Source organism: Equus caballus, chromosome 16 (assembly GCF_041296265.1).
Source record: "Equus caballus isolate H_3958 breed thoroughbred chromosome 16, TB-T2T, whole genome shotgun sequence".
NCBI lineage: Eukaryota > Metazoa > Chordata > Mammalia > Perissodactyla > Equidae > Equus > Equus caballus.
Window position 1 is genome coordinate 84,368,000 of NC_091699.1, and position 13,652 is coordinate 84,381,651.

At 36.2% G+C, this 13,652-nt stretch overlaps 1 protein-coding gene across 10 annotated transcripts in view; it reads left to right on the forward strand.

The window, feature by feature from the left end:
• The window catches only part of ARMC8 (armadillo repeat containing 8), a 92,804-nt gene that overhangs the window by 35,348 nt on the left and 43,804 nt on the right, over positions 1-13,652 (forward strand). For all 10 annotated transcript variants that reach the window (XM_003363168.5, XM_003363167.5, XM_070238194.1 and 7 more), the window contains 6 exons: positions 568-660; positions 5,854-5,934; positions 8,097-8,172; positions 8,269-8,359; positions 9,576-9,636; positions 11,904-12,104. In XM_003363168.5, coding sequence (XP_003363216.2) covers positions 568-660; positions 5,854-5,934; positions 8,097-8,172; positions 8,269-8,359; positions 9,576-9,636; positions 11,904-12,104 — 603 coding nt within the window. The remainder of the gene's footprint in view (positions 1-567; positions 661-5,853; positions 5,935-8,096; positions 8,173-8,268; positions 8,360-9,575; positions 9,637-11,903; positions 12,105-13,652) is intronic.

Sequence of the window (13,652 nt, forward strand, 5' to 3'; positions counted from 1 at the left end):
TAATTCCTCCTTATAACAACATTTTGGTCGACGACAGATCGCATATACAACTGTGGTCCCATAAGATTAGTACCATACAGCCTAGGTATGTAGCAGGCTATAACCATCTAGGTTTGTGGAAGTACACTCTATGATGTTAGCATACCCATGAAATCGCTTAATGACGCATTTCTTAGAACATAACCCCATCATTAAGTGACACACGACTATATTATTGTGTATCTTATTAGTTTCCTCACGTTTTGGTTTCAGAACAGATTTCTGTCAGGTTTTATTGAGTGATTTTGTTTTGTGGTGAGGATATAGCCTGTTTATGGGAGAGAAATTGAGAATTTTCTGTTGTTGTGTTTTATCGAGGATGAACATTGAACCCCCTCTCCTTGTCCTTCACCTGGACAGTTTTGATGGCCATGTTGCTTTTGTTTTGCTGTGTTCCTTAAAGAGACTTGATTTACTGTGATTAAGATAAGAGGCTTGCATATATACCTACTCATGGAAACAGTTTGTTAGATGTCCTTACTGTACCTGAGTTCCTTACTGCTGTGTTCTCCTTCCCTTGGACTCCAGGATGCCACGGTGATACCGCACCTCATGGCGCTCCTCAGCAGGTCCCGCTACACCCAGGAGTACATCTGTCAGATCTTCTCACACTGCTGTAAAGTAAGAGCCAGAATAAATGTTCTCTATAATGTAAAATTTTATATGCCCTTGGGAAATGTGCCTTCTTTGTGTATCCTCATAGAGATAATCTATAAATATATAAGCAGTCCTATATATATATTTCCCCTGCCCTTTTTTTTTTGACACAAATGGTAACTCACCCTACATACTGTTTTGCACCTTGGATTTTTCACTTAACATATCTTGAAGGGTATTCCGTATCAGAACATAAGGAGCTCCATCATTCCTTTTTTTATAAACAGCCGTATAGTATTTTACTGTATAGATGTACAATAATTTATTTAACCAGTCCTCTATTGTTGGACATTTAGCTTGTTTCCAGTCTTATATTACAAAACAATGCTGCAACAAATACCTCATATGTAAGACATTTTATAAGAAACAGAATTGCTGAGTCAGAGTGTGCATTTGTAATGTGACCACATCTTGTCCCTATAGGGGTTGTACCATTTTATCCTGCTACCAGCAGTGTGTGATCATGACTCTTTCCCCACACCCTCAGTTTCCACGTTGCTGGAAATTGCTTTAAGTGATCTCCTATAAGGAGAAATGAGAGATTTGTCTTTGCTCTTTGTTGCAAAGATGTAATCTTTGTAATAATTCTGTTATTAAAAGGGCCCGAACTTAAACTGAAGAGTGCCATGAAGTACTATTTATTTTGCTTCATAGTTTACGTATTAGTGTACTCTTTTGGTAACCACGGGTGATTATTTGAGGTCTTTCATAATTGCTACACATTTGCTAACTTCTGACCAAATTATTGTTTATCTTCTGATGATTCTGTAGCTTTTTCAGGACAGCGTTACTGAACTACCTATCGTGTATAATACGAATACAAAGTGAGGAGTTTGGGGAACTACAGAACAGAAGGGAAAGAGAAGTGAACACCTACGTACTAAACTAGGAAGATCACAGATCTATGAGATTAGAACAGTTTCCCAAATAAATGAAAATTGTCACTTGGTTCCAGGAAAAGTATCTATAGATTATAATTTAAAAGTTTAAACCCCTCACATCCTAGCTGATTACCACAGCCTATTCAATTCTATTTAAGACATTTATAATTTAAGATTTTTCTCAAAAATCCTTGAAGTTTCTCTTCCTGCATTGCTTTGACAAGCGTGTAAACCAGCTCACAGGACCAGGGATGTCAAACAATCCCTTAATCTTTTGAGATGGGCAAAGAAAGGCTTTGAGAAAATGACAACTTTGTTGCAATGCATTCGCTAAAAATGAGCTGAACCAATAGGATCTAGAATTTTCCAACAATGAAATGATGTCTTATGGCCAGCCCTGGCAGATGGGTAGAGAAGGATACTCCAGAACTTTATGTCTCATTAAAAATCTTTTAGCATCTATACCTGAGTTCTTGAGAACACAGCATCTGCTGGTCATAACCACAGTAATCCCCAAAGGGCACTGAAAGTTGGACCTGCAAGTATAACTACTTCATGTCAAATTATGAGAAGTTTGAATTATCCCATTCCTGAAGTTACCCAAATAGCTTTTAGAATTACTCATAGAAACTTCTCAACCCTTTTAGGCTTGCTCATCTGAAACTTCTCAGTGCTGTTTTAGCTGAAATCATAGATAAAGGAATACCATTAAATCACTAGTTCTTTTGCTGGAGGGAAACTTTGCTGAGCAAGAATGTGCAGTCACCCTCGTGCCAGTAACAGAACCGAAGATCTTATCAGAGAAAATCACCTTAACTCAGCTTTCTTTTAGCCTGATAATTAGCATTTACTATTGTAATTAAATGATTAAATTTAAGTGTTCTGAGATATAACTAGACTTCAGGAAACATTATAGCATTTATAAACCCCAGTGACAATAGTAATAACCTAAAATACAATATTTATTTCTCTGCTGATACTCAAACATCATGTATCTTTGAAAATAACTGATCTGATGGTCTCTGTATTGTGATTAATTATAAAAACCTTTTATTTTCATGTTGTTCACTTTTACGTATAGGCCCAAAATAAGATTCATAATAGAATTTTAAAACTCATTCACAAATTTGCATATACTGGTATCACTGTTAAGTAAATTTACATAGTTTCAGGAGGGGAGACAAAAAGAGGAGAGATTACTAAAGCATTTGTGTTATAAGCTAATCAGAATTATATCTTTAAAATCTCTCCCTGACTTAGTAAGCAGCAAAAAAGGCTAGTAATAAAGTTAATTGGAATTCTAGCTTCTAAATTGTTGCCACTTCTCCAGCAGTGACTCAGATTTCTGAGACCTGTATTTTGGAGTTCAAGATCATGAGGGCTTCCACTCTGTGGATGTAGCCTCACTAACCCCAGGTCCATGCAGGTCAGTTTGGAGAGACTAAAGAGAGATGTGATAATTAAATGACAGCTCCTTCTCTCTAGTTGGTTCAGCCACTGATTCCTTTCTTGCAATTGTTTTTACACAATCCTGTATGTGACCACAGACAGGAAGAAGAGCTTCTTTTGTAACAAATGTTTACTGCAATCTTTGGGGCAAAGAATTTGAGGGATTAAAAAGTACAACATTGGTAAGCAGTGGGGAATAGTTAAGTTTGGAAAGTTGTTGATCTTTTCACCATTATTTATATATTGATCTTTACAGCATCAGTAAAGACATTCCATAAGTGATCTAGCTCTTAGGGGAAAAAAGATGTATGCACATGGATATTCATTGAAGTGATGTTTGTAATTGTAAAAGGCTGAAAACAGTCTAAATGTCTATAGGGTACTGGTTAAAGTATGGACATTGATACAATGGAATAAGACCAAAGAAGAAATGAGAAAGCTCCTTATGTACTGATAGGAATGATCTCTGAGATACATTATAAAGGAAATAAAAGGTTTAGAGCAATATGTATATACACACACACACATACGTATATATGCATACATGTAAAATGCATTTATAGTATATGTAGTATTTATATATAGTATTTTATATGTATACAGTATTTGTATATATAAACCTTTTGTGTGTATATATATAATATTCTGCCATTTGTGTTAAAATAAGGGAAAGAATATACTTATATATTTGTGTATGTATAAAATATTTTGAAGAATATAAAATAGTCTATTAGTATTAGATTACCTCAAAGCCAGGGAGCAAATTGCTTGAATGCAGAGAAGGAAGAACAGTGAGGTACAAGGAATGGAGGCAGCACCCTGCCTACTCAGTTATTCCCACTGAGCACTGCTGGTATTTAAATTGGGATGTTAAAATTCATATGGAGGGCAAAAACCCTTAGTATGGTGACGTGTCTGCTGAGGCTAATTTAGGCTTATCTTCACAATTTATTCTAGTTACCTACTTGTTACTAGGTAAGAAAAAAATGGATCAGATTCTTAGGAGACCCTTCTTTTCCTTGACTCCCCCATTACGGTCTCCACCATTATCTTCATAATGAATACGCCAGAGATGCCTATGTTTCAAATGAGACAATTGGAGTACAGCATTTAGAGCAATGCCAGCAAATAGCAAGGACCCAGTCAGTAGGACCTGTAACTATAACTGCAGATGCATGGATGAGGATGAGATAGGAAGACAGCACACTTAAGCCTGTGTCCTGAGAATGTCAGTATTTTCAGTTATAAAACCAAGTTTATACTGTTCTGGATGGATATGTAGTGATAAATATGTCAAGCAGTTATACTCGGAATTTATCCTCATACCCTAAGTTACTACACTGAGATGCAGCCTTAATAATGTTCAACAAAACATTGTTTATAATAGTGAACCATTAGAAACAACGTAAAATATGTAATGAGGATTTGCCTGAGTCAACTGTGGAATATTATATAGTGATCAAAAATAAGAAATTAGAAGTTAGTTTAAAAAGTGTAGAAATTAAGAGAGAAATTGCTGAAGTTTTTTTTAAAGGACCTTTTTAATAGTATATAAAATGTTTAGGGGATTTTTACCCATAAAATAGAATATTGGCTGTTTTATTATTCAGAAGTGTCAGTGCTAATCTCCGCACTTCAAATGATATTTTGGTCCAAGAAAGAATAAGCCTCTGCAAGATAGTTGTTACTTGGCTAAATAGTGGGTTGGAAAAATTGGTTTGAGAGCTCTTTTTCTAGACTATTAATGGGCTGGTGAACCTAGACAGGTAGCCTACCTTTCGGTGCTACAGTTTTCTCTTCTGAATAATGATAAGCATGAGATACCATCCTTGTCCTGGTTTTAATTGACTTTCCATTATTTAAGTGGATGGGTGGGACATAAAATGAATAAGAACTGTGGCAAATTTGAAGCCTTGCATTTACCTTGAGCTTCTGCTACTTTGAAGATCTTCAGTAAATTGATTAGTAGAAAACAGTTGATGAAAAATAAAACACCTGAATTTTCCTATTTCTTTACCTTCCTCCTCTAAGAAGTGATAATTTTAAGAGGAAAAGCGAGATAGAAATGAAAACAGATTGTTCAGGGGCCAGCCTAGTGGTATAGTGGTTAAGTTCATGTGCTCTGTTTTGGCGGCCTGGGGTTCACAGCTTTGGATCTTGGGCATGGTCCTACACACCACTCATCAAGCCATGCTGTGGTGGCGTCCCACATACAAAATGGAGGAAGATTGGCACAGATGTTAGCTCAGCAACAATCTTCCTCACAAAAAAAACAAAAAAACAAAAAAGAACACCCTGTTCACTTGTCAGTTACGGAGTGTTGTGGTTCCCACCATCCGTTGCTCAGACTTCTCTGATGTGTTGAGATAGCCTAGGCTCTGGTCCAGGTCCCCTTGCAGTTAATTAGTTTTAGAGTTCTTCTGGCTAGCTCATCAGTCTTAAGTTGTAAGAATGACTCCACTCTTTGCTGTGGGCACAGGGTAAGGGCATGCACATGAAATGCAGAATTCATAGTGGTTCTGTTGCTGTGATGGTGTGCTGTTTAAGATTGCAAAGAGCCTGTGTCCAGATAGCTTCTGTGCCCCCTTTCTTGTTTTGGGGAGGTAAAGAGGCAGCAGTTCTACAGAACTGGGATGAAGTAAGATATGGTAGCCCCTTACAGGACTGAAAACAGTCTACCCTGCTTTTTTATGATGGGTTTATGCGAGAGAAGGGTAACTGAGAATTCTACCTTGTAGTGAATGTGATTTTCTACATTTAAGTAAGTGTTTTATTGGAATGAATCCTTACTCTTCTTAATGCATTATTATATTCTCTTTTCTTCCAGGGTCCAGATCATCAAACAATTTTATTTAACCATGGTGCAGTTCAGAATATTGCTCACCTACTAACCTCAGTATCTTACAAAGTAAGATATTAAAAATTATGGCCGGATTTTTATACTTTATTTTTGGTTTCTAGCATCTTGCTCTAGAAAGAGGCCCACATATTTTATTGCTTCTCTGATAAGTATTACAATCAAGACTAGTATTTTATCAGTAAAATGTTGTGGGGCATTGTTTTATCTACAGAATGCTCTTTTTTTAAAAAAAAAAAAGCTACCTTTGCCTTTCCATTTTTTCAGGATATGGTTGTGGCATGAATTGCTATTGCTTTTCACCTGTTATTGTCAACAGTCTCTTCTGGTTAGGTCTCAGTGCCAAAGCTGTAGGCGAGGTGATGCTTTGAAGTATGTTGGAGCAAGGGCTTGCTGTATCAGGAAAGACTTTGGATTTCATATTTGAAACCTTTATTTAGCCACAGTGACTCCAGCTTACAGCATATACCCACATGTACAACAACACTTAAAATGTGTTCTTGGGGCCAGCTCCATGGCGTAGTGGTTAAGTTCAGCATGCTCTGCTTCAGCAGCCTGGGTTTATGGGTTCAGATTCCAGGCATGGACCTACACCACTTGTCAGCCATGCTATGGCATCAACCCACATATAAATTGGAGGAAGATTGGCACAGGTGTTAGCTCAGGGCTAATCTTCCTCAGGAAAAAAAATGCTTTTGTATTTTAAGTTTAAAAGTCAAGGGTTTTCAGACTTGTTAATTAAATTTACTATCTTTTATGTATAGGTAAGTAGCGTCATAGTATATTATCAGGCATTTAGCTAAAACTTCTGTCATTTCATTATTGTCCAACTAGCAAGTTGTAGCAAATATTGGGATATTGTTGTTCTTGTGTAACATTAGAGCTGGGTATGCTGGGCGTTTCCTGTAGAGCAGAGAAGCAGTGATTTTTGTCTTCTATCCTCTTGCACTGATCCCAGTGTACTCTTTTGGTCCTTAGCTTTATTGCAGGTAGGGCCTCCTAATATTTATGTTTTCCCTACCTCAGACGTCGAAAGTTCAGTTGTGGTAAAGAGCTCACAAGGATAGGAACGGGGAATGGAACCAGCTTGAAACAAGCCAGAGGCAAGGGAAGGAATCATGTACTGAGAGCCACTCCCTCTGCTCTGTACCACGCAGAGGCTGGAACCAGTCAGTACTTGCACATCAACAAACAGTTGTTGGGATGGCTATATACTGTCCTTCTTCTCTGTCCTCTAGCTTCATTAATTTCCCCTGCTGTTCTACTATTTTTCCTTTTCATTTCAGCGCTAGACTTCCTTATCTACTATAAGAAGGAAAAAGTTTTTGGTAACATTACTCTTTGTCAAGGTTTGCTCCATTGTCAGAGTGTCATTAACATATTCTAAGTTCTGCCTGTGGGCACACGCTAGTGCTGCAGACCGTTGCCCAGGTGAGGGACAGGGCTGCTCCACACCTCAGCTACCTATTGGGCCAGTCTCAGGTCCACATGACATCATCTACAGACTCAGGCTTGGAAGTGAAAACTGAGCAGAAAGAACGGAGAATCACAGCTCTCATAGGAGCTCCTGCAGATTGTAAAATATGTTGTATGTGGTCAAGCGTTTGGGCCCTTGGTATCATCCTGGACCAGTCAACCAGTTTTGAGAATTAGTGGCACAATTCATGGGTGTTTTAAAAGTGAAATTAGAAAAAAAAAGTGAAATTAGTTTAGTCCTTTTCAAACTTTCGTTGTAACTTTGTCTCCTTTCCTTCTGTTCTCTTTGCCTGGCATCACCATCCCATACACAACTGCAAGAGTGGTCTCTTTTTTTTTTTGGTCTTCCCTTCAGTTCTCTGGTTTGTGGTTTGGGAAGAAGTGCCCCGCTTGAAAGGCAGTTGGTAATTAATTAAGTTCCCTTTGCCTTACCAACATTATATTTTGTACAGTGTTCTTTTAAATTTGATTAGAGATTTTTTCTATTTCAACTTTAGTTGCTACTTCATGGTGTTTCTTTTCTGCTACTTCAAAATTAATTTTAACTTTTTATGATTTTAACTTCTGTACTTTTCACATAAACAAGTATTATTTGTATTCCCTTGAGTCCTTCCTTTAGTACTTTAAGCAGATTTAAATAGTTATTTCTTCAGAAGAGCTTAGATTCTGAGATGTTAAAATTCATATTTGCAAAGTTAAAATAAATGCTTTGTTCATTTGTTCATTTATTTTTACAGGTTCGAATGCAAGCACTGAAATGCTTCTCAGTTTTAGCTTTTGAAAACCCCCAGGTATCAATGACCCTGGTAAATGGTAGGCTGGAACTTTCAGTGGCACCTACATGATTTAATTTATGAACTTTGTAGATTTAAAGAATTCCTTAATTCTTGTTGTTTGTTTTATTTCTAGTTTTGGTTGATGGAGAATTGTTACCACAAATTTTTGTGAAGATGTTGCAGAGAGATAAGCCTATTGAGATGCAGCTCACATCAGCAAAATGGTAAAAGTCAAGACAATGTGGGAAGACAGTGCTTGATCAGTATCTTAGAGTATTTTTGGACAGCCCAATTAGCTCACTTCCAACCCCCATCTTGTTTTGTGATTTTGAAATTCAAAAGTCATGATTGACTCACATTTTCTTAAATGAATGTGAGTTTTTTACTCAGTTTACTACTAGTAGCATGCAGAACAGGAACTCTCATATAACATCTAAGACTGTCTGTAGAAAATTATTTTATTACATTCCCTTCGTGTTATATTTCAGTTGAAATTATACCGAATTAGATCAGATTTAACCCACATCTAATATGCTAAATATTAAGCCAGGAAAATATAAAGATATAGAAACATAGAATGAGAATTAGCTGAAGTTGATAACCAAACCATGATTTCAGAGAATGTGACTTCCTCATCTTTTAGAAAAACAAAACGGAATCCCCGCAGAGATGTGACAGCTTATAAGAGAGTTATGTAAAGTTCTTATTAGCACAGTTCCTGGCTCATACAAGCATTCAACACACGTTAGTTCTGTAATTATCAATACATTAGCAGATGGGGTGAGCTCCTGTTGTGTAGGGTTCTGTGCTAAATGGATTGGTTAGTTTCAGGATTTAGGAAGCTGTGGCTCTCTGATATTTTGGCAAGAATGAGGAATTTCAAGTGAATTACTCAACACACCATTAATTGTTTTTTATTTGTTTATATTGTATTTTTTGTTTGCTTTTTGTCTTAACTTCAAAACTGAGTGTTTGCCTCTTTGTTAGTAAGGTAATGCTCTCATGGAACTGGTTTCAAAAACAAATTGGAATATCCCAATTTAACTTCATTTAAACTTAGATACTTTATATTTTATTTTTAATGTTTTTTTCCTTTTTATTATGGAAAATTTCAAACACAAAAAAGTATAGAGAAAAGTATAAAGGACTCCAAGGTGCATAGCACCTAGCTTCAAAATTTATCTACTCATTAGGCCATTTATTTTTAAAACAACTTTGTCAGTATTTCTTTTTAAATATCTGGCTTATATATATATATCAGTTAGTTGTCTTTGACTATTAAGTTAACAGAACCTCAGATAAAGGAATGTCAAAACCTTCTCCCTCCAAATAAGTAAGAGTAGTTGTCCTTTTTTCCCCATAAAATCTTAAAGAGAGATAATTTTTCTTTTAAAGCTTTAAAACACAAGCAAAAATTTACTTTCTGCCATCTTATTCCAGTTTAACTTACATGTGTAGAGCTGGAGCAATTCGGACAGATGACAACTGTATTGTGTTAAAGGTGAGCTAATTCTCTCTAAAAACTTGTGAAAATTACCCAGTCATATAAGTGTTGAATAGAAATGTTGGTATTCCTATTTCTTTTTATACATTTATCACTGTGGTATGTGTGCATAGGATAAAATAATATTAGAACACCATACTTTTATTTTCAGTGGGTTGCCATATAGTTTTAAAAAATTGGTTTTCAATGTGTTTTGAAAGTCAAAGTGAAATAATTCTTTCCTTGTCACACCTTTTCATTTTTATGGTAATTGGGAGGATGTAGAAATTGTAAAACTATGTGAAATTCAAGTGAAATAGAAAATATATTTTAATCCTTGATTTTCATTAAGTTTGCAACACAGTGTTTGTAGGCAAGCAGTGCGCTATCTTTGCAGGTGAAGACTTTATATCACCCTCATGGCAGATAATTGAAAGGCATACTGAGAAAGAATAAGTAAATAACATGAAAACAATCATGATCATTGTGATATGTCAAATGCAATTAGAACTCAGAAAAACCCAGATAAGAGAGTAGCCTAGGGGCTGGCCTGGTGGCCCAGCTGTTAAGTGTGTGTGTTCTGCTTCGGAGGCCCAGGGTTTGTGGGTTCGGATCCCGGGTGCGGACATGGCACCACTTGGCAAGCTATGCTGTGGTAGGTGTCCCACATGTAAAGTAGAGGAAGATGGGCACTGTGTTAGCTCAAGGCCAGTCTTCCTCAGCAAAAAGAGGAGGTTTAGCAGCAGATGTTAGCTCAGGGCTAATCTTCCTCAAAAAAAAAAGTAACCTAAAAGTTCTAAGACCTGGATTCTGGTTTTAGCACTCCCACCACTGACTGACTTGGTAACCTTAGGCACATCCCTTATTCTTTTGGTGCCTCAGACTCTCAATTATGAAAATGCAGGCAGTAATTCCTGCTCATCTCTTCCACGGTGTTATTGTGAGGATAAGAATACATTAAATATATTTAACACATCTTATTAGCTATAAAAATATATATATAAATTGATTGTGTGTCATTTTATGAATGTGAGAGCTATCATTATCAGTGTTCAAAGTGAACCTAAGGATAAAAGAGCATTGAGAAGACTAGTGTTTGCTTTAGTCTTTGGTGAAGCAAGTCAGTTAATTTAGTGAGATCTGAGGACCCCCTAAGTAGACAACACTGCATAGAATACTGAGGGCTTCCATGCACATGACCTTGGTTTATTAACTCAACTGCTCTATTGGTAATCTAGGTTAACAGTATCTTCTTCGTGTAGTAGTTGTGAGCATTAAATTCAATAATCCATGAATTTATGGTATTGATAAATGTTAGTAACTGTCCAAAGGAAAATAAGAACAAAGCTTTCCTCTCAGAAGCCTAGGGTTGTATTGTAAAGCTCAACAAGCCTGATAGGAAATCAGTAGTGAACAATAAAGTGCAAGTCTTTGGTAAAGATACAATAAGAACTTGGAAAAGAGCAAAGCACAGTTGACTACAGTAGTTGAGGAAGGCTTCCTATAATTATAACATTTCAATTTCTACTTCCACATTATCTTTTTAAAGTGGATTCATCAGCCTTAGAAATAGTAAATAAATGGGATAGTTTTATTGAGAACCTAATGTGGATAAATTACCAAGACAATACCAAGATTTTTGAGGGACCTCAGAAGTAAAATTGGTCTAGTAGGTATCACAGTCATTCCAGGGAGTTCTTCAGAAAACCTAGGAACTCTGATTGATGCATTTCACCCACACTATAGGAGAACTGGTGGAATCTGAGTTATGGTAAGATCACTGAATTTTTAAAGCTGTATTTTGTTTTTGGAACTGTACAAACAAAAGAAGTCATCCCAGCCATATTACTCACAAAGGAAAAGTTAGCATACTGTTTCTAAGACAGAATCATTCCTGATTAAACTGCTGAATGTCTTTTAGGTAAATAAATATGTAGATGGGGCAGAAGCATCAGACGTGATTTCTTAGGGATCCTTAAATGTCTTTTATAAGGTTGTACAATAAAGCTTCAGTCTTATTGATCACAAAAGGCTAATTAGAGTTTGTATTAATCTGCTTTGATTGTATGATTAGAATTTAGTGTGCCAGCATAAATGATTAATATGCACTGAATTTTATTTTTACATTCCAAAAACACCTTTCATTCTCTGAATGTCTTTATTGAAACATTTGATCACAAACATGACTCTCAAGAAAAACCATTGAGTTGATTCAGTCACTGTATGCTCTCCATCAAGCTTTTGCCTTTACCAAAAAACAAATAATTAATATCACTGCCTTCTAGACGTTGCCTTGTTTGGTTCGAATGTGCAGTAAGGAGAGATTACTAGAAGAGAGAGTTGAAGGAGCTGAGACCCTTGCCTATCTGATTGAACCAGATGTTGAGCTACAGAGAATCGCTAGCATCACTGATCACCTCATTGCCATGCTTGCTGATTATTTCAAGTATCCCAGCTCAGTGAGTGCCATCACTGATATTAAAAGGGTATGTTCTCTTTTCCTTTTCAGCAGTTCAAGAGGGGGATTTTTAAAAAGTTTTTCCTACTGTTCAAAACTTTGAACCAATTGATAACTACAGTTCAGAGCCTTTTTAAATAAAAGAATTTTTTTCCTCTGATAATATAGATGATGTTGCTTTATGAATCCAATTTGTTTCATGTTTATTGTCAAATTTTTTACTAAGGAGATAATCGAGAAAAAAGAAAGTTGCACCTTGAATTCCCAACTAAAACTTTAAAATAGTGGGATTATATCAACATCATCTAATGCTCTTCAAGGTCTCAGAATCACCTCTGTTGCTGTATTCTCCTTTTTAGGTCAAGGGTCACCTCGAGCAGCCTGTTTCACTCTCCACCACTGTCTTTCTCTTCTGCTACCTTTTCTTCCAACTACTGCCATCTTCTTCTCTTTCCTTTTTGCAGTTTCATACTGTGCTTTGGGCCTGCTAGTGACAGCTAAAGTGCTATTTAACCTCTAGTTTGAGACCACCGAGGACCAAATTGTGCTAACTATTTCTCAAAATAGAAGTTCCTTAGAATAGGTAGATATTTTGAGTTTGTTCTTATCAGCCTGTTTGTCATATCCATTTTTCTAAGCATAAGAGATAAATATTATGTTAGAGAAAGCTTCAAGGAGGTCATGATAGAGAGAGCATTGCCTCCTAATTAGTAACCAGTACTGTTCCATGAATGTGACTTTATTTTTGATGCCAGTAGTCCCAATGGAAAATTTTTTTAAACTATTCTCTTGACCTCTCCCATGCCCCTGAGTTCCAGAAAATTTCATCTATCAGGCAACTGTTCATTTGACATTTAACATTGAAAATAAAACAAACTGTTAAGGCTATCTTTTCTCTGTCTTAGGAAGGGCCTAAAATAGCCTTTACTGATATTTGTATTAATAATGTACACCACCCTTTACATATTAAAGTTATGTGTCTGCTCTTTTTTCGGTAGTAGTGTTTTTCCAGTAGTGGCAATGGATTATTTTGAACTAACTGCTTTCTCTCTGGCTACTTGCTCACACTGGACACAGTATCTCATTGGTACAAAGATACATGAGCAAGTCCTAACTATGGCCTCATGGACACCCTTAGCTAACCATCCTAGCAAGGCAAATAGAACGCTCTGATGGACATGAGAGTGAGCAAACATAGTTAATAGGAACTTCTAGCCTATGCATGTGCAAATCATTTAATTAGTATGTAGAAGATTATCCCTTCTGTTTGGGATTTTCCATTTTATTTCCATCACAGTAAAACTAGAATAATAATAATTTTCAAAAATTATCTCCTAGTGCCAAACTTGAATATTAATTTGTTTTGTCATCTTTAAGTCTGATGATGGATTATCCACTGATTTCTGACCATGAAAGTATAGATACTAGACCTGTAGAGAGAAATTCTTACATATTAATGAATGTGTGATTTTCATGGTATCTTAGTCCAAATCAGTATTCTAATATATATTATGACTAGAAAGTAGTTAAGACTTTAATAATAGATATTTTAGAACTCACACATCAAAATGAGTGT